At 43.8% G+C, this 24,687-nt stretch overlaps 1 protein-coding gene across 1 annotated transcript in view; it reads right to left on the bottom strand.

The window, feature by feature from the left end:
- gars1 (glycyl-tRNA synthetase 1) overlaps positions 1-24,687 on the bottom strand; it is a 58,015-nt gene continuing 33,328 nt past the window's right edge. Inside the window, exons 8-23 of the mRNA XM_048618180.1 lie at positions 24,596-24,686; positions 22,746-22,848; positions 21,204-21,345; positions 19,206-19,294; positions 18,395-18,471; positions 17,609-17,754; positions 14,846-14,995; positions 12,784-12,946; positions 12,212-12,376; positions 11,235-11,342; positions 10,569-10,714; positions 9,848-9,933; positions 8,245-8,354; positions 6,394-6,487; positions 1,364-1,554; positions 1-312 (exon numbers count right to left, since the gene is read on the bottom strand). Of these exons, the coding sequence (XP_048474137.1) occupies positions 196-312; positions 1,364-1,554; positions 6,394-6,487; positions 8,245-8,354; positions 9,848-9,933; positions 10,569-10,714; positions 11,235-11,342; positions 12,212-12,376; positions 12,784-12,946; positions 14,846-14,995; positions 17,609-17,754; positions 18,395-18,471; positions 19,206-19,294; positions 21,204-21,345; positions 22,746-22,848; positions 24,596-24,686 (1,978 nt within the window). The 3' untranslated portion in view covers positions 1-195. The remainder of the gene's footprint in view (positions 313-1,363; positions 1,555-6,393; positions 6,488-8,244; positions 8,355-9,847; positions 9,934-10,568; positions 10,715-11,234; positions 11,343-12,211; positions 12,377-12,783; positions 12,947-14,845; positions 14,996-17,608; positions 17,755-18,394; positions 18,472-19,205; positions 19,295-21,203; positions 21,346-22,745; positions 22,849-24,595; position 24,687) is intronic.

The raw sequence follows: 24,687 nt of genomic DNA, 5'->3' as shown, positions 1-24,687 counted from the left end.
TTCAATATCAGGTTTTATTGCACAGAATCTCATTCAATTCTTCCATATTCCTGTAGTAAGAGGAGGTCTTTCCACAGGTATAACAGTCACTAATTCTTTCAGTCGGGCCTGTATTACCAACGTACAGAACACAGCTCACGTATCTGGGTTCCACAGAGGACGGCAGAAGGAGATATTGGGGAAGTGACTCTCATTTCAAATTTCCTTCTTACTTGTTTCCTGCCCTTCGAACAAAGGGTATTTGGCCTCAATATCAGCCCAGGTCAGGGAACCATTGGCTAAATCTCGGACAACTTGAGGCAATTCTGAAATCTGTGGAAAAAAACGACAGATCACTGACTGAATCACAGAATTATTACTGTGCAGGAGGCCATTCAGCCTATCATGCCTGCATCAACTATTATCTAGTGCTAACGTCCTGCTTTTTCCTGTGTGCGCAATGAAATAGGGTTGCATCTCTCTAATGATGAAACAACTTTGAGGCTGCTTCATGCATGTTTGGGTCACGTAGCTCCCAACTACTGTGATATGAGGTACGTACCTTTGAGGGCATGTACCTTGAACTGCTGTCAATCATTCTACACCTTGGCAGGACGTGATGTATGAGACATGGGACTCTGAGCAGCAGTGGTTGAAGTCAGATCTACTGCATTTAGCTCAAAGTGGACAAGATGTGTCAATCATCCGATTCGAATAAAGAAAGCCCATCATTGCTTCACCAATGCTTGTGTGTGATTGGTACGTTTAAATTGAACAGAAGAACGCAACATCAACGAGTGCAAGCCTGATCAAACAGCAGCAGTGTGCAAAATCACTTCAGTAACGTGATATTACTTCACAGAAACATTTAAACAAAGTTACAAGAAACTGCGAGGAGAAGGTCGGCTCAGAACTAAAGTTAGGAAAACAGTGAATATGTGATAGACACACAATGATTGATTGGGAGTAAGGGGCTGCAGTGCTCAGGAGATTTCAAGCCCTGACAACCCCAGGAAATGTCACTTAGCAAGGCACATTTATCTAAACTGAGAATTGAGGAGAATCAGGGTGGATTAGCTGCTGTAAAAGCTGCAGCAGCGACACCAAGTCGAGGCTGAAGACAATTGTGATGGGACAGAGTTTCAGGGTGGTGGGGCTCTCACTCTGCCAAAGGGGAAGAGATTCCTATTGATGGGGGCTGTCACTGTAATTGTTCCTGTGTATTACCGTTTTATATCACCAGTAGAATTATGCTGCTTCCCATGTTTGACAGATAATACTAACAGGAGCTTGCTGATATCTGGAGATGCTCATTGTCTATAGGACAGTCAATATACATGGAGAGAGGAGGTAGCATGACACTGAAGTTGCTTCTAGAACCTACCTCAGCTCGGATCTGCCGCATCGAGTCACGGTCCCTCAGTGTGGCTGTGTGGGGCACCTTGTTCACCGTGTCAAAGTCGATGGTTATGCCAAAAGCAACACCAATCTCATCCGTCCTAGCGTACCGTCTCCCGATGGAACCAGATGAGTCATCCACTTTGTGGGAAACACCATGCTTGGTGAGTTCTTCAGCTGCAGAGAGGATGGCAAGATAGACAGGATGGGCAGCAGCATTAGTAAAAGGTCACATTGTCAGCAAACACAACAGCAGGCCCACCCTCACTGAGGCTCCTTTTATCTCCGCAGTTGCCTTTCCCATGGATCGTGAAGCTAAATGTATCTCTCCCTCCCAGGATCATATTGAGGATTGGTTTGAGCTCAGCTAATGCCACACAGATCAGGGACAACTCCAACTGGTCCTCTCTGGTTCAGTTACATGCTGAGTAAACTTTGAGCTTATGTACAGTTTTATGATGTTAGAAAAATTATCACGTTATACAGTTTAAAAAAAAATTCTCCAAATGTGGGTGTTGCCAGCAATTGCCCATTTCAAACTGCCCTTTAGGGGGCAGTAGTGAGCCACTGTCTTGAACTGCCACAATTTCTTGGAGTTTACAAATGAACAAATGAAAAAGTACAGCACAGGAACAGGCCCTTTGGCCCTCCAAGCCTGTGTCGACCATCATGCCCTAATTAATCTAAAAACAAACCTGCCATTTTTCAATCTATATCCCTCTATTCCCTCCCTATTCATGTACCCATCTAAGTGTCTCTTAAATGTCTTCAATGTGCCCGCTTCCACCACCTCTTCTGGTACTACATTCCAGGCTGCTACCACTCTGCGTGAAAAACTTTCTTCGCACATCTCCCTTAAACTTCCCCCCCCTGACCTTGAACCTGTGCCCCCTTGTAATTGAAACTTCAACCATGGGAAAAAGCCTATGACTATCCACCCTATCTATGCCTCTCAATTTTTAGACCTCTATCAGGTCTCCTCTCAGCCACTGTCTTTCCAGTGAAAACAATCCTAGTCTTTTTAACCTTTCCTCATAGACAATGCCCTCGAGAACAGGCAACATCCTGGTCAACTTCTCTGCACTCTCTCCAAAGCTTCCACATCCTTCTGGTAACGTGGTGACCAAAACTGTACACAATACTCCAAATGCAGGCTAATAAGGGTTTTATATAGCTGCAACATGTTTTGCCAACTATTTTACTCCACACCCCGGGCAATGAAGGCAAGCAGGGATCGGTGTTGGGACCGCAATTATTTACAATTTATATAGATGATTTGGAGCTGGGGACCACGTGTAGGGTGTCAAAGTTTGCAGATGACACTAAGATGAGTGGCAAAGCAAAGTGTGCAGAGGACTGTGAAACTTTGCAGAGGAACATTGAGTGAGTGGGCAAAGGTCTGGCAGATGGAATACAATGTAAATAAATGTGAAGTCATACATTTTGGTAGGAGTAATAGTAAAAAGGATTATTACTTGAATGGTAAAAAGTTGCAGCATGCTGCTATGCAGAGGGACCTGGGTGTCCTTGTGCATGAATCACAGAAGGTAGGTCTGCAGGTACAACAAGTAATTAGGAAGGCAAATGGAATTTTGTCCTTCATTGCTAAAGGGATTGAAATAAAAAGCAGAGAGGTTATGCTGCAGCTGTACAAGGTGCTGGTGAGGCCACACCTGGAGTACTGTGTGCAGTTTTGGTCTCCTTACTTGAGAAAGGATGTACTGGCACTGGAGGGGGTGCAAAGGAGGTTCACTAGGTTGATTCCGGAGTTGAGGGGGTTGGCTTATGAGGAGTGATTGAGTAGATTGGGATTATATTCATTGGAATTCAGAAGATTGAGGGGGGATCTTATAGAAACATATAAAATTATGAAGGGAATAGATAAGATAGAAGTAGAGAGGATGTTTCCATTGGCAGGTGAAGCTAGGACAAGAGGGCATAGCCTCAAGATTAGAGGGAGCAGATTTAGGACTGAACTGAGAAGGAATTTCTTCACCCAGAGGGTTGTTAATCTATGGAATTCCTTGCCCAGTGAAGTAGTTGACGCTACTTCGGTAAACGCTTCTAAAAAAAAGTAGACTTTTTTTGAACAATAAAGGAATTAAGGGATACGGTGAGAACGCGGGTAAGTGGATCCGAGTCCACGAAAGGATCAGCCATGATCTTATTGAATGGCAGAGCAGGCTCGAAGGGCCAGACGGCCTACTCCTGCTCCTAGTTCTTAGGTTCTTATGTTCTTATATGCCTTCTCAATCACCTTGGCCAACAGTGTTGCCACTTTCAGGGAACTGTGGACCTGCATACCCAGATCCACCTGAATGTTAGTGTTCCTAAGAGTTCTGCCATTTACAATATAATTCACATAGAATCCCGACAGTGTGGAAACAGGCCCTTCAGCCCAACAAGTCCACACCGACCCTCACAGCATCCCACCCAGATCCATCCCCCTATAACCCACCTAATCTACACATCCCTGAACACTACGGGCAATTTAGCATGGCCAATCCACCTAACATCTAAATTTGATCTTCCATTTGTCTGGATTAAATTCCAAGTTTAGGGACACCAGCAAGCGGTTAGGGAGGGATTTCCAGGATTTTGACTCAACAACAGTAAAGAAATGATTAATACATTTCCAAGTCGCAATGGCGTGGGGCTTTAAATGGAAGTTGTAGATGGTGGGGTTCCCATTTGTCTGCATTGTTTTAGGTCACGAGTCAGTGATAGCTGCCAAAATTCTGTTTAATAGGGATAAGGTTCATCTCAAAGGGCTACACGTATCGTAGAAATAGCAGAGAACCTGGGATCCATGGTCAGATGCAGCAAAACTGAAGAACCCAAGAAGTTAGCCATTGGCAACCTCAAGCCTGTTCCACCATTCAATTAGATCATAATCAATTGGGCTATGGGCTCAACTCCATTCAAGTCTGTCACCTCACCCCATATTGCATTTTGACTCCTATCAATACTTGTTAAATGGAGATCCATTATTTTGAAACTATCCCCCCTCATTCTAGACTCCCCAATGAGGAGAAACATTCTCAGTATTTTTGCTGTCAAGCCACCTCAGAATCTTACATGATTCAAAACATGATACTTCATTCTAAACTCCTCTGTTTATAGTTCCAACCTATTCATTTTTCCTTTCATCCCAGGAATCAGGCTAGTGAAGCTCCTCTGACCTGTCTCCAATATTCCCCCCTTAAATAAGGAGACCAAAACTGTACAGAGAGAATAGGGATTAGTGACTGATATTGCTGCACCCATCGCCGAGATGGATTCGCCTAAGTGTATAATTACCCAACTGGAGTCACCACTTTGATAAACAAGAATTAGGCCCTGGAGAGATATTACATTAGGCCCCAGAATCCAAATCATTGATAAAGATTATGAATAACAGCGGCTCAAGCACTGACCCTTACGGTACGCCATTAGTTACTGCCTGTCAATCGGAGAATGACTATTTATTCCTACTGTTTTCTGTTTGTTAACCAATTCTCAATCCAAGCCAGTATGGTGGCCACTATCCACATGTACTCATTGTTCATTAATCCTGCGTGGAACTTTATGGAAAACTGCTTAAAAATCTAAATACACCAAATCTACTGGTTTCCACTTATCTATTCTGCTGGTAACCTTCTTAGAAAATCTAATAGGCTTGTAAAATAGGATTCTCTTTTCATAATTCCATGTTTACTTTGCCAATTAGATAATTCTTTTCTAAGTGTCCAGTTGTCGTATCATTTATAACATATTCTAGTATTTCCTCTACTATTGACAGATTAACGGGTAAGTGGCTCCCCGTTTACTCTCTTCCTCCTTTCTTAAATATTCAAGTTGCCTCTATATTTGCACGCATAATTCTAGAATCTACAGAATTTAGAAAAATGATCACCAATGTGCCCACTATCACCATTGCCACCTCTTCCAGCTCTGGGATATAAATCATTACGCCCTTGGGATTTGTCAACTTTCAGTCCCGATCCTTTCTCCAGTACTATTTTTACTAATACTAATTTTTTTCGGTTCCTCATAGTAATGATCCAAGAGACCAGTGACAATTTCTGGGAGACTTCTTTTCTCAACGAAGGCAGATGCAAAGTAGTCAATTAGCTTCTATATCTCCTATCGTAAATTCTCCTTTCTCTGCCTGCAATGGATCCATTTTTGTATTTGCTAATGTTTTCCTTTTTACATACCTAAACAAGCATTTATACTTGTATGTTTCCTGTTAATTTGAATTCATATTCTATTGCCCTTTGCAGATTCTTGGTCCTCCTTTGTTAAATTCCAAAATGCTCCCATTTCTCAGGCTTACTACATTTTTTGTCAACTTTATAAGCCTCTTCGCTTTGATCTAATACAACATTTAACTTTCTTTGTTAGTCACAGTTGACTCACTTTTCCTGTTTGGATTTTTGTGCCATAAAAGATGTATACGTTTGCTGTATATATGTAGCAGAAAGTAGGGATTAAAGTGGGTTTCTTAAATTGGAAAGGAGTATGAAAATTGATTCACAAGGGTCGGTGTTAGGAACAGGCTCGTGCAGAGAATGGATCAGATGGGCTGAATGGTCTGATTCTGTGATGTAATTTCCATACAACATGACATAATTGAACAACATAAGTGACTGTACTTAATGGAAAAAATCAATCATTGGTTCAATAATACATAGCTGTCAATTCTCCACATCTTATGACATACTGGTACCTTGCAGCTACTGGAGATCAAATCTTGGATCTAATCCAAGAGGTGAAAGGTCAAGTTGCTGACCTGTGCTGTGATACCATCACGTTCAGCTCACAGAGCTGGGCAGGTGGTGTGATCCCAATCACTGTCAATACGACCAGAGCTTCCTCCAGTAAAACAGTGTCTACACTTCACAAGTCCCTCATTAACCACGAAATATTACAAGATGTCTGGAGGACAGGAAAGGCACTACATAAATTCGAGCCTTTCCATCTTTCCACTACTTCCATTTTCATCAGCAAGCTGTTCAAAGACTGACAACTCACCAAGATTTTTCACAAATGGAGCAAACTCCTGATTCTGACTGAGGGGCAGAACAGAGCATTTATAGGGAGCCACCGTCGCTGGAAAACTGAAGAACTGTCAAAAGAAACAGAAACCAGAGTGTGAAGATATTATACTGTGTCGGCAGAATTCAGTTTTCCACGTCCCCACATTGCTGTCATATTTGTCCCCAATTCCCCTCCCAATCTGTTTCAATCTCTATTCCCCTGCTGAAATTTTACTCAAGTGCTATGTCTGCATTAATATTTACACATTTAGGGAGGCAGGTAATTAGCCATAAGCCACAAAGAACCATAGGTATTTCTCTCCAGTAAGGAGATAACAGGTTACATACAGTTTCAGGGTAACCACTCCTAACAGGAGTTCCTGTACAGGAATTGCCCCAGTGCTGTGGCTGTATTCTGCATCACACTGAGCTACCTGAAACCATGCCCTGTTGTAGCATATAAATAACCACACAATTTTGAAGCATAGGAGACTATTCAGCCATCATGTCTCCGACAGCTCTTTGAAAGAGATATCCAATAGTCCCACTTCTCCTCTTTCCTCACAGCCCTGTCAGTTTTTTCCATTTCAGCTACTGAATCTTCTACCATCACCCTGACAAGCAGCATAGTTCATCATCTCATTGTGTAAATATTATTTATCAGCCCATGATTTCTTTTCCAGTTATATCAAACTAATAATTAATTCTCCTATATCTTCCTAGTCTCTATGTGTTTTGTTTCCTTCTTACTCTCTTTGCACCATTTCACTGCTAATTTGCTCACTTTCTCTGTTTCCTACACTTCTACTTTCTTTTGCAAGCCCCCAAACAGTTTCAGAGTGGGGTACCGCACACTGAGCAGATCAAGCTCTCTTCTATTGCAACAGAACCTCACACTCCTAATATGGGCAGTGGCTGGGAGGGTCTGTGAAAGACCAGTCTGGCTTGCTGAGTATTTGGAACCTCTTCCAAACAAAAATAAAACAAAACATGGTTGTGTAGTTGCAGAGGAGAAACACTACAAAGGGGAAGATAAACATGTAACTAACTGGATCATTCTTTCAAAGGGCCAGCACAGGAATGATGGGCCAAATCTGTGAGATAAGGTTCAGAGATCTCCATGCTGCAATAACCAAGCAGCAATACAGTCAGTGATAACTGAGAACAGCTCAGATCCTGGATACCAAGATAGAAACCAAGCTTTTTTGTGTTAAAATTCAGAAAATCCCTCCCTAACGACATTGAGAGTCTACGTACAGCGCACAGACTGCAGCAGTTCAGGAAGGCAGCTCACCATCACATTCTCAAGGACAAGTAGAGATGGGCAATAAATGCTGGTCCAGCCCGTGATGCCCGCAGCCCGTGAATGAACCGAAAAAGGACATTCAACCCCAAAGATAATGCAGTGCCACACCGTGGATTACTTAGAAAGACTCAAGCAGCTGGGCTTCCTAAGCCAGGAGATGAGGTTATCCAGTGGTGCCTTAAACAACCTGTCACTTCCACACTCAAAATAAATGAATAGGGATGAGTTAAGATTCATATCTTAGTCACCATCACACTCAATGCTCTCTCTTGGCCAGCCTCCAGTCCCCTTCTAACTTTGAGAGACTCCTATCCAATTCTACATCAGCCGGTCATGACCAAAAGAGCCTGCTGCTCCCCTCCATCTGCAACATCAGAAATTTAAAATTTACTTCCGTGCTCCGTGCTTGTTTTCTCCTACTCTCTTTGTCCCTTTCTCTATCTCTCCACATCCTCCTCCTCACTCAGTGTGCCTGCCTCCTCCTGTTCCCCTCTCCCTTTCTTGGCAATGGTGTCGCACTGGGAGAATGCGCAGACTTACTGTTCTCTGCTCATCCCCTTCTCGGATATGAAAGGTATGCTCAAAAACCGAGTACATAATTCTTCCAATACCAAAGGACGGCTCAATCACGCTGGGAGTGACTTCTTCCACTGAAACACCAAAAACAACAAAAGCAGATTCATTAGTGTGAATAAGTGCGAAACAAGCGAAACCCCTGACCAGGGACCCCCTCCCACAGAACATTTCACAATGGCATACCGTCTCGTGACACTCGTGGCAGTCATTTCAGATGCAGCTGTAGGGAGCGGCCCACTTGTGATGCCACACCTGAACAAAGTTCATTTAAACACACATTATTTGTCAGTACTTGCTTTGCCCAGAGTGATTTGTTACATTTGGCTGCCCAGGCTTCTGCATTTTCAAAGTGATTCAGCTCATGGCTGAAGATATTGACAGGAATCGCTCTGTCCGGTGATTTTTTAAATTTAAAGGTAGGGACACTGCCACTGCGCCACAAAAGCCCCTGTATCACTTGTATGTTTGACATTCTCATAAATGCAGCAGCCTGGCAATAACATAATGTTGCCACATTTTACACGTAATATTTCCCAAAGACAAAGTGTCAGTGATGGTCAGACTGGGGAGCAAGAGCAGCCTGTCGACAGTTATTACCTTCCTATCTACAGATGACACTGTACTGGGGATATCTGCACACAAATCTTTGAAGGTAACAGAGCTGGTTGAGGAGGTTGTTAAGGAAAAACATCATTCAAGATCATGGGCTTAAATACAGAGGGAGATTACAAAAGCAAGAAGTTTATGCTGCAAACCACAGGCTTGCTCCAGGCATATTCTCTAGTACAGGACAGAAAGGTGCCAGGGTCTTTGATCTATTATCTGAGCTCAATTAACCCCTTACGGTCAGCTCAGCTCCAGATGGCTCCCAGACAAGGTAAAGCAGGACTGAGTGTACCACCTTATCACAATGAACCATGTCAGTGCAAACTGACATCTGTTGAGGCTGTAACGGGGGCCTTTGAGCAGTTGATCCAAACGCAAAATGACTACCAGAGCAGAGACAGCGGTTACTCAGCAGGACACTGCCATGTTCAGTCTGGACACTAGTGTGAACTGCCCTTGGAGAGGGAATTGGGAGAAAGGCAGAGACTGTAATTTATATTTACAGCAAGACAATGCAGGCTAAAACTTCCGCTTTCAAGCACCAGGATGTTTTTTTAATGACGACCTTATTAATATGGTGTTATATCTGGATCTTCTGGCCACCAAGCTTACGGAGTAGCTGACAGGACTGAGAAGTAGAAATGGTTTCCATGAGGACAGAATCACAAGGTTACTAAGAGCGGAATAATGAATGCTGGGTTGGCAGACACTGATGAGGGGGATGCAATCTGAAAGTTTGTGATTTCAGATAAACCTGTTGGACGATAACTTGGTGTCGTGAGATTTATTGACTTTATCCAAACCAGCCGAACATCGGCATCTCCACATCTTGACAGACACTATTTACAATGAAAGGAATCTGCACAACAGTCTATAAAGGAAGAGATAAAATAAAGATGCTGAGAAAAAAACCATAAAATAATTGGGGGTTAACTTGGAAATAAAAGCACATTCCGCTGACCATGTAAAGTTTTCTGAAACCTCTTCACTCCAACCATGCTCTTGTGCAGAGTGAAGCTTTTCCCTTCTGACGTAAAAGTGAACTCCCTGGAAAGAAGGATAAAGAAACATTAACCTCCCATCACAAACCCTGTTAACAGTCTTAACAAACTGGCTACACCCAGATCAAAGATAGTTCTCAGTGCTTCTCAGCCTATAGTGAGCAGGGTTGAACTTGGAGAGTTCCGGCTCCACAGATACAGGGGCTTGGGTCAAACACCAAGTGAATATGGACCTCAGTGAATGGTGGAGCAGGCCTGACAGGTTTCTCCCGTTTACGCGGGCATGAGGGGGAATTGCCAGGGACTTTGACAACAGGTAGAAGTGAGCTGGGACCTGCTACAAAATTGACACCGGAACATTAGACCCTCACTATCTCCTCATTTGCCAAGCTCAGTGACACACCTGGCCACTTTTGCTTTGCAACTTTTACAAAGTCCCAGTCTGAAGCACTTTAGCATGGAGCTGTAATGAACAAACAGTGCGGGCTGAGACTAACGATACACAGCTCTGTCCCTTCTTCTCTGCTCCTCCCAACCTCTGGGAATGGGTGGGGGGGAGGGGGGTTGCTCAAGCCCCTTAGTTCAAGGGCAGTTAGGAAAGAACAACAAATGCTGGCCTTGCCAGCGATGCCCACATTGCATGAAACAATAAAGCTAAAAAGGCAATTTTGGGAAACCTACCCCTTTTCATTCAGCTCCTTCTCCATAGCTACGATGTAACACTCATCACAGATATTTAAGAACTCCATCACAATCTTGGCTTCCTTCTTGAATTCTTTGCCGATAGCTCCCTTGTTCGGTTCGAACTGAACAATGTTGACAGTTTTGTGTGTCGAAGTTAAGGATAGGTCATAGTGCACATAATTCCCAAAGTCTATCCACTCCTGGCAACTGCTATCTTTTGTCAAGTCTCACTTTTGATATTGGCCTTGAGTCCTCAGGCTTTTTTAACAGCACTGAGAATTCAGCACTGGTCAAGGTCAAGAGCTGAGGTGTTTCCGACTTAGGAATCGAGCACCCCTTAGGAGAGGTGAAGCTTGATCCATCACAGAACTAAGGCCTACTCTGCACTCTCCCAAGACCAACCAAACAGGAGTAGCCCCACCCCTGGCAAGCAGCAGAATAATATCAGAGAACATTCCCAGTGAGCTGTCACTTGGCATCTCTGAGTTTGATTGACTGCTGATTTAATACCGACCTAGAAGCAGTTTTCAGTGGGCAAAGTCACTGTAGTGAGGGACAGTCTCTGCAGTCTGTCTCACACTAATTGTAATGTGGAGAGCTACATCACTCTGATCTAACTCCTCTGAACATGGTATGCAATACTTCTTGCTGTTGAAAGGATATAGGCTCCTTCAAAGCCTTTTCAGCCACTAGGGGCACTTTGGTGGCTCTGGCATGACAGGCGAGATCATAGCATGATCGATCAGCACAGCCAACTATCTCGATCCAGCCCTGCAGACACATTGGGGGAGATGAAAGGAGTGTGAGTGCATGCAGCAGAGAAACACACGATATCCAATCACTCCTACAGATTGTCACTCAATAAAACCACAATTACAGCAGCAAATTCTTCAAACTATACTTGCCTGGCAGCCCCAAATGAAATATGATTTTAACTCATGGCACTGGCTGTCACGAGGATGGGAAGGGGAGATTCAGAGTCAGGTATAGCCATTCACTCAGACAATGACTGAGCCGAATCTTACGTTCATTTATTAAGTCGTGCTCCCCATCCCTTGAGGCGTAATTTTGGGTAACTTAGCCAAAAATCAAACTGTTGATGTGTACTGTAACATCGAAACCATGTGGTGGTTTCTATATCCACTGGGGAAGGAGGGAATGGGAGGAAAGTTAGCAGTATTTACAGTGGTTGAAGTTACAATAGACAGATCCCATGTGGATTAAGCTCAGTTCTACCCACAGCAAACACCGTGAAGTGGAGTCACAGCAAAACTTGAGTACTACTCAAACTGAAGGTTAATCTCAGGAAGGAAGGGGGCTGTAACAAATTGGTCTGCTTGCCCCCACATCCCCCCACCCCTTTCCCCCAACTATCTGCTTCCTCCATTTTGGTTTAATATTGAAGTTGGGGAGAGCAGCTGTTCTGACAAATTGTGGCGGTTGAGATCCAGCAGCCAGTAAAGGGAGTGAGCCTTCAGGAGAAAGTGGCAGCCGGGCAACAGCTGAACAAAACAAACAGAACTGGTTCGCTGACAGAAAGTGATACGGTGACAGGGAATTTCTTTAAACAGACAGCAGTATGGAACAAAGCTCTTCTGTTGCCCACCCTGGGTCTTGGTACCGACGGAAGCCTCACTTACATAAGAGGTTTTGGCTTCAGCATCCCAGCAGTCACAGGCGTAGTGCGCCATCTCATTGTCCATGTGCTGCCGGAAACGCAGCTTCCCAGCCGACACGCCCACCTTCAGCAGGAAAAGGTAAATCCGTCCGATGAAGTAACCGAGGACTGAGTTATTGATGATGCCCTGCAACAGGAGACAAGGTTAGTAGACAGTGAGAGACAGAGCAACCGAGTCCAGGGGGTAACCCTGCAATAAATCCAGAAAACACACCCTACTTCCTCCCAGCACCCGTACAAATGCTCCCAGACCTTCAACCCCTGCTGCCGCCTGCCACCTTCCTGGTAGTCCCAGTATATCTGTAAGCTCCCAGTTCCCATTCTACCAAACAAGTTGTGACTGGAAAAGATCAAATTCGCACTCCATCAATTGACATTAGTGAAACCAACCATTCTCCGCCTTTTCCAAATCCCCTGGATCCAGGGCTGGTGACAATCTCAACAAAGAACCCAGTGTTTCTGGTTAAAGACACAGACCAGAACAGAGCACATTAGCCAGACTCGCTTTTACATTCACAGAGACAAGAATGGTACCTGTTCAACAGCATCGCCGAGTCGCATGGTCCGTGCTGACTGCCCGCTGATCTGAGCTTGGCTGGAGTACAGCAGGATCTGCAAATCTGCCACAGCATCGAATTTAGGGTGAGTCTTCTCATTGGGATCCACAAAATGCTCAATTTCTGCCATCGTGAATTCTCTGAACAGCAAGGAGGATTTTTAGATTCGCAACACAGAATTTCTCATTCCTAAACACCTCTGTCTCAGTACAATGTATTCCTCCACTGATTACGTGCTGTAGCTCAGCCTTGGGAAGGCTATCAGAGCCTCCCTCTCCTCAGAACCATCCATGAGCCTGTTGCATTTGCTTCCACAGCACCTTCCAAATTCACAACCACTTTCATCTAGAAGGACAAGGGCAGCAGATACATGGGAACACCACACCCTGCAAGATCCCCTCCAAACCACTCACCATCCTGACTTGGAAATATATCTCCGTTCCTTCAGTGTTGCTGGGTTAAAATAATGGAATTCCCTCTGGAACACCACTGTGGGTGCACCCAAACTCGGATAACTGCAGCAGTTCAAGACGGCAGCATATCACTACCTTCAAGGGCAATTAGGGACGGGCAATAAATGCTGGCCCAGCCAGTGGCAACCACACCCCTGGAACGAAAAAGCAAAAAGCATGGATACCCAACAAATCACCAGGTTACCGAGATTAATTTCACAATTGGAGCATGGTGGGGTTTATAACCATAACGAATTGGCTCCCCCAAGGGTAATGACATAGAAACAGAAGTGGTCCATTCAGCCCCTTGAGACTGTTTCATCATTCAATCAGAAAATGGGCTCTGTATTAAGACCAGTCAATAAGTGTCTTCTAACATCAAGCAGAGACCATTTGACAGGAAGATCGGAACAAAGGCATGGAGAAGTCATGATTCCATAGAATGGTAAAACGACCTTGAAGGAATGAATTGCCTATTGTGCCTGTAGTTATTTTATCACAGGTTTTCACAGGAAAGCACCGAGTGGCCAAAGGAATAGGCAGAGTCCATTCAGCCCCGTGAACTTGCTCTCCCCTTCAGTAGTGTAATGGATGGTCAGTATCTTAACTCCATCATAGGAAACATAGGAACAGAAGTAGGCCATTTAGCCTGCTGCACCATTCTGTTAGATCATGGCTGACCCACTACCTCAATGCACTTTCTCCCACTGATTTTATAACATTCCAATTTCACCATCTGCAGTGGTGGGATTCTAACCCACGTCTCCAGGACATTAGTTCGGGTATCTGGATCTTTAGTCTGGTGACATTGCCTCCCACATATCACCACATCCCCTAATGCCATCAGTCACCCAGAATAAATCGATTTTGATTATGAATGTGCTCAATGTTTGAGCTTCCACGGCTGTATCACAGTAAGAGTTCCAAAGACTCACCACCATCAGTGAAGAAATTCCTCCTCAGCTCAGTCTGAAATGACCTGCCCATTGTCCTGAGATCATGCCCCCTGGGTCTAGACTCACCACCCAAAGAAAACATCCTGTCATGCCCAAGAATTTTGAATTTCAATTATATTATCTCTCATTCTTTGAGACTCTGGAGAATACAGATCCAGGATCCTCAACATGTCCTTATAAGACAATCCCACCATCTCGGAGAATGACTAGAACTGGGTGATCTGAACTGCACACAGCACTCCAAATGTGGCTTCACCAATGTCTTGTATAGCTGTAACAAGACATGCCAACTCCTATCCTCAATGCTCTGACCGACGAAAGCAAGCATGCCAAAAGCCTTCTTCAACACCCTGTCTACCTGTGACTCCACTTTCAAGGAGCTATGAACCCGTACCCCTAGATCTTCGTTCTATAACACTTCCCAAGACCCTACCATTGACTCTATTAGTCCTGCCCTGGTTTGACCCGCCAAAATGCAACAGCTTGCATTTATGTAAATCAAACTCCATCATCTGACATTCCTCAGCCCACTGGCCCAGTTGGTCAAAAGAGATGGCAGAAGAGCAAAACTAGCTAGCAAGCAAGAAGCAGCAAGCGGAACAATAACAAGAACGAGAGATGGAGCCCTTACCTGACACGGATGAGCCCTGATCGGGGGGAGATCTCATTCCGAAACGAATTTCCTATCTGTGCAGCAGCAAAGGGAAGCTTTCCCTGGTTGAACTCCAGAAGTCGTTTAAAGTTCAGGAAGATTCCCTGGGCTGTTTCTGGTCTGAGGTATCTGAAAATAAAAGCTAGGGGAGTTTAAAATCAGTCTCTACGTGGTAACTCCACCATAAGAAACTCACTGTGCTGAACAATGCAGACAGATTGACTTAAATGTTCCTCCCTAACCCCGCTCCAGCTTCTATTTTGATGTTTGGATGTGAATACATTCAATACAACATTTAATCATCTACAAGAGACACTAGATGATTGTACAATTCTTACACCATACAGATTGAGCATTATATACAAACATTCAGTTCTTACATTGTACATAGTGGTTAGAATACAGTCCTAACACTTCAAATAGTGGGAATTATATCGGTATGTACAATCCTCACATAATGTACACTTTATGTTAGATCTTATGCTGCACAGTGGCCATTTGATTGGAATGTAGTCCTTACAGTTCTAACGCTAATATAGGTGTATAGTTCTTATGCTACATATAGGGGGGGGTACGGTTTTTATGTTACGTATAGAGAAAGAAAGACGTGGAGAAAGACATGGAGGCTAGGGAGCTCGGGGAAATAAATAATGATGTCTTGAAAACAGTCCACATTACAGAAGAGATGATGCTGGAGGTCTTGAAACACAAAGGTGGATAAATCTCCAGGACCTGATCATGTGTGTCCCAGGACATTATGGGAAGTTAGGGAAAAACGTGTAGGGCCCCTAGCAGAGATATTTGTATCATCTACAGCCACGGGTGCAGTGCCAGAAGACTGGAGGGTAGCTACAGTTGTGGCTTTATTTAAGAAAGGCTGTAAGGAGAAGCCTGGGAACTACAGACCAGTGAGTCTGACATCAGCATTTGAAGAGGCAAGGATTGATTAGGGATAGTCAGCATGGCTTTGTGCACGGGAAATCGTATCTCACAAACTTGATTGAGTTTTTGGAGGACGTAACCAAAAAGATAGATGAGGGCAGAGTGGTAGACATTGTCTACATGGACTTTAGTAAAGCCTTTGATAATATTCTGCATGGTAGACTGATTGCTAAAGTTAGATCGCATGGGATTCAGGGAGAGCTTGCCAATTGGATACAAAATTGGCTTGACAGAAGGAGACAGAGGGTGGTGGTGGAAGGTTGTTTTTCAGACAGAAGGCCTGTGACCAGCGGTGTTCCACAGTGATCAGTGCTGGGTCCCCTGTTTGTCATTTATATAGATTAGAATTAGAAGACACGCTTAGCAGACGACACTAAAACTAGCAGTATGGTCGACAGTGAAGAAGGTTATCTAAGATTACAAACAGATCTTAATTAATTGGGCCAATGGGCTGAGGAGTGACAGATGGAGTTTAATTTGGATAAATGCCAGATATTGCATTTTGGTAAAATGAACAAGGGCAGGACTTATATAGTTAATGGTAGGGCCCTGGGAGGTGTTGTTGAATGAAGAGACCTAGGGGTTCAGGTACATAGTTCTTTGAAAGTTGCATCACAGGTAGACAGGGTGGTTCAGATGGTGTTTAGCCTTTATTGTTCAGAGAAAGGAGGTCAGGAGTTGTAAAGTCATGTTGAGGTTGTACAGGACATTGATGAGGCCACTTCTGGAGTGCTTTATACAGTACTGGTCATCCTGCTATAGGGAGGGTATTATTAAATGGGTGAGGGTGCAGAAAAGGTTTACAAGGATGTCACCGAGAGTGGACGGTTTGCGTTATAAGGAGAGGCTGGTTAGGCCGGGACTTTTTTCACTGGAGTGTAGAAGCTGGAGTGGTGACCTTAGAGGTTTATAAAGTCGTGAGGGGCATGGATAAGGTGAATAGCAAAGGTCTTTTCCTTAGGATGGGCGAGTTCAAAACTAGGGGGCATATTTTTAAGGTGAGAGGAGAAAGATTTAAAAAGGACCAGAGGGACAACTTTTTCACACGGAGGCTGATTAGTATGTGGATTAAACTGCTAGAGGAAAAAGTGGTAGATGTAGATACAGTGCAACATTTAAAAAACATTTGGACAACTACAAGAATAGGAAACGTTTAGAGGGATATGGGGGAAATAAAGGCAAGGGGGACTAGTTTAGTTTGGGGAAACTTGGTCAGCATGGACGTTTCAGTGCTGTATGACTCTATGACTAGGACTCTAGAGGGTATAGTTCTTACGCTACATAGAGAGGGTATACAGTTCTTATGCAATACAGTGACATATATTGTCATATACAATCCTTACACTGCATATGCATACACCGTCCTTATACTATGCATAGTAGCTATATAGTCAAACTGTACATTGACTATTATATCGGCAAATCCAATCTTTGCACTGTGCAGAGGGCATTATATTTGAATATGCAGTTCTTACTATGTATACGGTAGGCATTACACAGTCTTTACACTGTACAATTAGTATTATATTAGTGTGTACAGGCCTTACACTGTAATAGGTATACTGGAATGTTCAGTCCCTACACTGTACACTGGGCACTACATTGGAATGTACTGTACTTATACTGTACACAGACATTCATATACTACAAAGGATTATAAAGGATATGTGGTAACCAGTCCACGTTAGTAGTTATGCTTCTTTCAAGCCTCTTTCTGATCTAAATCCATCACTGTAACCCTCCCCCATATGCTACCCTGGCCTCCCTTTGAATACATCTATACTATTCACCTCTTCTTACCCCGGCATGTTCCCTCCTGGTCCAATGGATGTCTGGAACATCAGATTGAAAGAGATAGGAGGAGACAAATCGTTCCCAGTGACTGGAGACTTGACGTTATATTTCACAAAGAGATCTGTTAACTCCTGTTGACTGTAATTATCCAGCTAATGAGAGAAAACAAAACAAATCTGATTACTGTTTCTTTGTGATTCCTATTTGGGTGATGGAGTAACCTTGCCCAGAACATGCAGAGGGTAGTGAGAATCCAAAAATCACTGCTACCTAAAGGCTGTAGAAGCTGTGATAATGGGAAATCAATGGATTTTTGTTCGGCAAGGGCATTAAGGGATATGAAATCATATATTGATCATTACCTATTTGAAGGGCACTACAGTTCCAAACAGGCCGAGTGCCTCCTCCTGTTCCTAAGGCAAGGGAAGAAGACCTCGCTTCTCTCCCATCAGTGCCCTGGTGTTACATAAAACAGCACATGGTGAATTGCACCCCAGTGTAAACATACCCCTCAAAACAAGAATGTATGGAGTAAAATTAAGGGCAGAGTAGGAAAAACAGAGGAAATTTGTGAAAGTTACGCTTCAAGTGGTCCTTTAAATTCAAACCACGCTGCAATGATCGAGCTGATCAAATTGATCGTGGAAACACAACACTCAATGCACACTGATAGACTTGGACTGATGGACAAACAGGAATGGACAACTCACTGGGATGGGGAGTGAGAAAACCAGGGGACGATGGGTTAAAACAGACTCAAGAGGGTAAGGCAAGTGAAGCATGTTCTTGTACCTGAGTGATGACATTTTCCATCTCTGCTTTCTTTTCCGCTGAGCACTTCTTATCGGACATCAGTTTCTGCAGATGAGCTACAAAAATGGAAAATGATTCAAAATCGCCAAAGTTGTAGAGGCAATGTCGGGCAAATTAGTTCATGCATCAAGACTGGACTGACTGGAGCTACCCCACAGAAACCGGCTGCCAATGAGTGATACAAATAGTTTCCACATCTTTTCTCAATGGTATATCAATAGCATATTCCATTCAGAGAGTATGAGTATCATACAGCAAGGTACCAGTACACAGAGTCCTCTCCTTTTGGGGAAGATGGATGTGGGGGAGAGAAGGATAAGATTGGGCCTTTGGGAGGATGAGTAGAGGCAGACATTTCAGTGACAAGGAAAATCACTGACTGCTAGGGCAAGAGGAGGTTAGAGACTGATCTACGGGGAAAGCACAGGATAGACTGTGAACTGCTTTAACCAGGAATCAGCATAGACAAGATGGACCAAATGGCCTCCTTCTAGTCTGTACTGCTCCGGGCCACAATGAAGTGAAATAGCAAAAGTGCTACTAATTGTCAACAGTGTCATCCAGGGTTTCACGTGGGCTCTTGTGGTGCAGTGGTAGTGTTCTTGGCTCTGAGCCAGAAGATCCAGTTTCAGGGCCCACCTGTGCCAGATTCGTGTCACTTTTTGCACAAGATGATTAGAAAATCTCACAGGCTCCACATACTTTAAGCACATGGTAAGGTAGGTCAGGTTCCAACTATACAAAGCGTTCACGAAATTACCTAGTCCTCAGTCCAAATGGAAACCATTACCTTTCAACAGATGATCAGCACGGAAACATTCCCCATTCTTCACATCCTTCACCATATAGTCAGCAAACTTATCCACGTGTCCAGATGTTCTGCAACATAGATCAGCACCAGAAAGCTCACATCACAGAATCTACCGATCTTCCCTGCCTCACAATGAAACTGCCCTCTCGACAGCAGTGGGCTAAAGGCAACCCTCTGCTAACTCTGTCAACGCCAACAGAACTGTCTATTTAAATAAAACAAGTCTGCAATACCTCCTACTCGCTATCTGGGTGATTCAGGTATTAACTGGTTGAGCACAGAGCTTTCTGAAACAGATGCAGAGGCTGTCAATTGGAGGTCGGGAGCTCTGCAGAAATGTCTAAGATGCGTAAACAGCACTTGGGAGGAACACAGGAGCACACAAGAAAACTCGGACAAAGTTTTAACCATCAGAGAACAGCTCGTAAGATCAAACTCCAATTACCAGAGGCTGAATTCCACAACCTAGACTGAATTATCCAACTACTTTGTCCACTACACCGAAAAAATTATTCAGGGAAAAAGGTTATTTTGAGACACTATCTTCCCTGTCTTTAGTTGCTCACTAACTGTTGAGTTGAATCCAAAATGTTATGCCACTGTAACTGCAGAGAAGGAAGATGGTACCCATTTCTCATCCAAATATTGACAAGGACCAGGACTGTATGCTTGGCTCCTGGCACATCCTCCCAGGGCCTCAGAGTTCATCAGCAAGCCCTTGAAATGGGTCCTCAAACACGACATGTAGGCTCACTATCTTGTGGTCCCTTTCTAAATTCTTTGATGGGGTGTTGATGTTGCTAGCGAGGCCAGCATTTGTTATCCATCCCCAATGGTCTTTGAATCGCCCATCTCAGAGTCAACCACATTGTTGTGTCGAGTCACATGTTAAGGCCAGATCAGGTGAGGTCATTAATGAACCAAATGTGTTTTCATCAAACCGTTTATGAGAATTAGCTCTCAACTTCCGGATGTTTTTAAAAATCATTCACAGGATGTAAGTGCTGCTGGCTAAATCAGCAATTATTGCCCATCTCAATTGCTCTCAAGCCGACACTGTTGAGTTGCCTCCCTGAACCGCTGCAGTTCATACACCCACAATGCTGATAGGGTGTTTCAGTCTTCTGACCCAGTGACGCTCAAGGAATGGCGATGCACTTCCACATCAGGATGGTGTGTCGCTTGGAGGGGATCTTGCAGGTAAAGTGGTAAATTCAGTGATGGCTATGCCATTTAACATCAAGGGGAGATATTTAGATTCTTTCTTGTTTGAGATGGTCATTGCCTAAATGTTGCTGCCTAGCTTATGCTGCACATGAATACAAGCTGCTCATTTTTATTTGGATTAACTGAATTGAAACACCAGGAGCTGTCCTGGTGAGATTTGAACCTGTGTGCTCAGAAAATTAGACTGGACCTCTGGCTTATTCATGCCATGACATGAGCCTATAGGGATATGGTGGTGTAGTGGTAATGTTAATGTTACCGAGATGTCACTTACTGCTCCTCTGGTCTGAGCTTGTTTTTCGAGTTGTTCCATTATCATTCCCTTTTCCTTTGCAGCATCTCCAATCATTAATGAGATTGAAGGAGAGAAGGTTGAGAGATTTGAGATGCTCAAAATCACATGGGGTCTTGATGTAGTAGATAGGGGGATACCGTTCCCATTGGTGCTAGTACTGAGAACCAGAAATCTTTGATTTAAAATGACCGGCAAACAATGCAATGGTGACAGAAGGAAAAATGTTTTCCTACAGTGAATGGTTAGGGTCTGGAATGCACTGCCTGTGTGGTGGAGAAACCTTTGATCACGGCTTTCAAAAGGGAATTGGATTATGATCTGAAGACAAAAAATTTGATGTAAGGAAAAGGCAAGAGTGTGGTACTAACTGAGTTGCCTTTACAGAGACCCAGCACTGACACAACTGATTGGATGGTCCCCTTTCTGTGTTGTAGTCATTATATAATTCTACTTACTTCAGGACAGGTTCAGGAGTCAGCATTGTGCAGTCAATCTCCAGAATCTGCTCTTCCTGGATGAAATGCTGCCGCCAGGCCTGCAGGATGTTGTTCTTCAGAGCACAGCCAACAGGACCAAAGTCATACAGGCCACTCACACCTGTCCAAAGTACAATTAGACCTCAGTTATTACATACATTTGGGATGCAAATTCATCCCTCACCCACACCGTTTTCATCCATAATCTGCTCCGCTGGGGCTCTGACAGATCGCTCTCATCTCAGCCCCTCAATGGGTACAATCACTAGACGACTACAGTCGTTTAGTGATCATGTTACTGAACCAGAGTCTTGGATTAATAATCCAGAGAACAGAAATTCAAACTCTGTGGCAGAAATTCCATTCTTCAAAAAGTCTGGAGCTGGAGTCTCAATAAAAACGGTAAAGAGGTTTCAGGCTCTTGCTAAAAACAAAACTGGCTCATTCATGTCCTTGATAAAAGAAGGAAAATTACCTACAATATGGTTGAGTCTCAACTCCCTTTCAAAGGGAACCCACTCAATTATATCAGGGGATTTTAGGGACATGCAAAAAAAAGGCAACCCTGCCAAAGATGCCTGCACTCCGAGACTTTATTTTTAAGAGGCAGCAACCAGTATTCCTCAGCTCCAATTCACTATGCCATGTAGAAACTGGAATTTTAAAAGTTCCATTTGTTAAAGCCTGGGTCAAGATCAAGAAGATAGTTGAAAGGATGAGTCAAACTGGTTCAGCAGCATCCCTCAAAGAAAGGAGGCTGGTACTCCTTTACCAAACTCTTAATATAGCCAAAGCAGCTGGGGAAAGGTAAAATAAAGATAATGAACAGACACAATTCTGAGAAAAGATACCAATCAACTTTGTGATTTGCAACATCAAAGTGGAATTGTACCCAGTTAAATTGCTGCTTCACTTCTACATATTTCCTTGCTTCCCTCAATCAAAGATGCCTTAAACACTTCTCCTCTGTTCATGGGATCATAGAATCCCTACAGTGTAGAAACAGGCCCTTCGGACCAACAAGTCCGCACCGACCCATCCACCTAATCTACACATGAACACTACAGGCAATTTTCCATGGCCAATCCACCTAGCCTGCACATCTTTGAACTGTGGGAGGAAATCGGAGCACCCGGAAGAAACCCATGCAGACACAGGGCGAACGTGCAAACTCCACACAGACAGTCGCCCGAGGGTTGAATCGAACCCGGGTCCCTGGCGCTGTGAGGCAGCAGTGCTAACCACTGAGCGACCGTGCTGTGTCTTGATTGTCCGTCCCTGATTGCCCTTGAGAAGGTGGTGGAGCTGCAGTCTTTGGGAAATAAGGATGCCCACAGCATTGTTAGAGGGGGAATTCCATGATTTGATCCAGCAGCAATGAAGGAATGGCTGGTGGTAGAAGAGGGGGATCTCCCACCTCCAAAGACAGAGGCAGGCTCTATAAACCAGCTGGTCTCTGCCTCTCTGTCAATTACATACGTTTGTACAAATGACCAGGCATTCAGGGACAGGTCCTCCTACCTCCGTATATAGCAAAAGCCTGATCATAGAAGAACCTTCGCTTTAGTGTATCCTCCATTTTTGTTCGGTCAATTATGTCATCCTTTGGCTGCAGAGCCAGCTCCTGCAGGGAGAAGGGCAGACAGCAGAATGATTTCTACATGAAGCAAAATAATTCCGGAGATTACAATACGTTTCTCTCCGAACCATTGAGGATGGAACACACAGACACATATACAGGCTCCAAAACAATACCACCCTAGTTTATTGTTGGCACCAAAGATAACTGCCCTGCAGGACAGCGAGAATGTACAGCAAGTGATTCTCATACGTCAAGGGCACCAAAGGTTGTCATCAGATCACCTTTGATTCAGGGCATTGCCACATGAAGCAATGACTTGCCTCTTTCAAGTAAAGCCTTCTACAACATTACACACAGAAGAGTGTACAAAGTAAATGGAGTGAATAGGATGGGTGACAAAAGATTCCATCAATGACATTAGATTCAAAGAGTTCCTTGAAGGAAGAGAGAGATGGAGAGATTTTGGAAGGGAACTCCAGAGCTTATGATGCATACAGCTAAAGGCAAAACTGCCACTGTTGAGGGGAATAAAGTGGAAGGTGCACAAGACGATAATTGGAAGAATACAGCGATGAGAGTTGAAGGAGATTAGGGAGAGGGGGAAGGTGAGGGTTTTCACATTCTGACCAGAATTCTAAAAGTCTAAGCCATTGCTTGACTGGGGGATAATGTAAGTCAGCAAACATGAAGTGATGTTGAATGAGACTTAGAGTGAGGAGCTTTACATGAGCTGAAGGTACAGGGAAATAGCAGAAGCACAGACGAGCTGAGGTAGTCACGAGGACATACAATGTTGTCACGGTGGATGTAGGTGGCCTTGCTAATGGAGCAAATATTCAGTCAATAGCTTGGTTCAGGATTAAGTAGGACCTTGAGTTTGTTGTTCAGGAGGAGACAATGGCTAAGGAGGAGTGTACCAGTTGAAATAGAATTTATAGTGGGGACTGAAGACAGCTACTTTATTTTTCCTGATATTTAATTAAGAAAACTGCAATTCACCCATCTAAAATGTTGGTCTCCATTTTAATACTTACATTGGAGGCAGTTCAGAGAAACTTCACTGGGTGACTCCAGAGATGAAAAGGTTTGTCTTATGAGGTAATATTGAGAAGGATGCACCAATACTCATTGGAGTCCAGAAGAACAAGAAGTAATCTCATTGAAACAGATTTTGAGGGCACTTGTCAGTAAAGCTGAGAGGATGTTTCCCCTGTGAGGAAATCTAGAATTAAACAGCACATCCTAAAGGGTGTCCCATTTAAGATGAAGGTGAGGAGGTATTTCTTCTCCCAGAGGGTCATAAATCTTTTGAATTCTCCTCCCCCGACAATAATGGAGGCTGGGTAATTGAAAATACTCAAGGCTGAATTATACAGATTTCTGATCTATGAGGAAGTTAAGCGTTATGGGGACAGAAGGAAAGTGGAGTTATGGCTACAGTTAGATCAACAGTGATCCTACTGAATGGCGCAGCAGGTTCAATGGGCCAAATGGCCTACTCCTGCTCGTTTCTTATCCAGGTTGGGAAGAGGCAGGCAAAAAGTGGAGATACAGCAGAGGCAAAGAAAAGGTCAAGAGATGTGATAGAGAGATAGGGCTGGACGGCATCAGTACGCAAGTGGAGCCCAACATGGCATGTTCACATGAAGTTGCCAAAATTGCAATTTGATTAAGATACAAGAGAGTGAAGGATAGCATGGCATGAAAGATTCATTGCAAGATTTCTTCTGGTTATTGCTGGACAAGTAAGTACAGAACCAGTGCCATAATGAATCCTTGGTCAACATACCTTAGCCTCCAGGATCCTTTTCCGAGCTTTAAGCTCGGCAACAGCTTTATCGACATCCACCTGTGGAAAATTCTCTGCTTTAAGCTTCCGAA

The sequence above is a fragment of the Rhincodon typus genome, chromosome 2, assembly GCF_021869965.1.
Source record: "Rhincodon typus isolate 14 chromosome 2, sRhiTyp1.1, whole genome shotgun sequence".
NCBI classification, from domain to species: Eukaryota; Metazoa; Chordata; class Chondrichthyes; order Orectolobiformes; family Rhincodontidae; genus Rhincodon; species Rhincodon typus.
The sequence above is the reverse complement of the archived record's forward strand: the minus strand, read 5'-3'. Positions and strand labels throughout refer to the sequence as shown.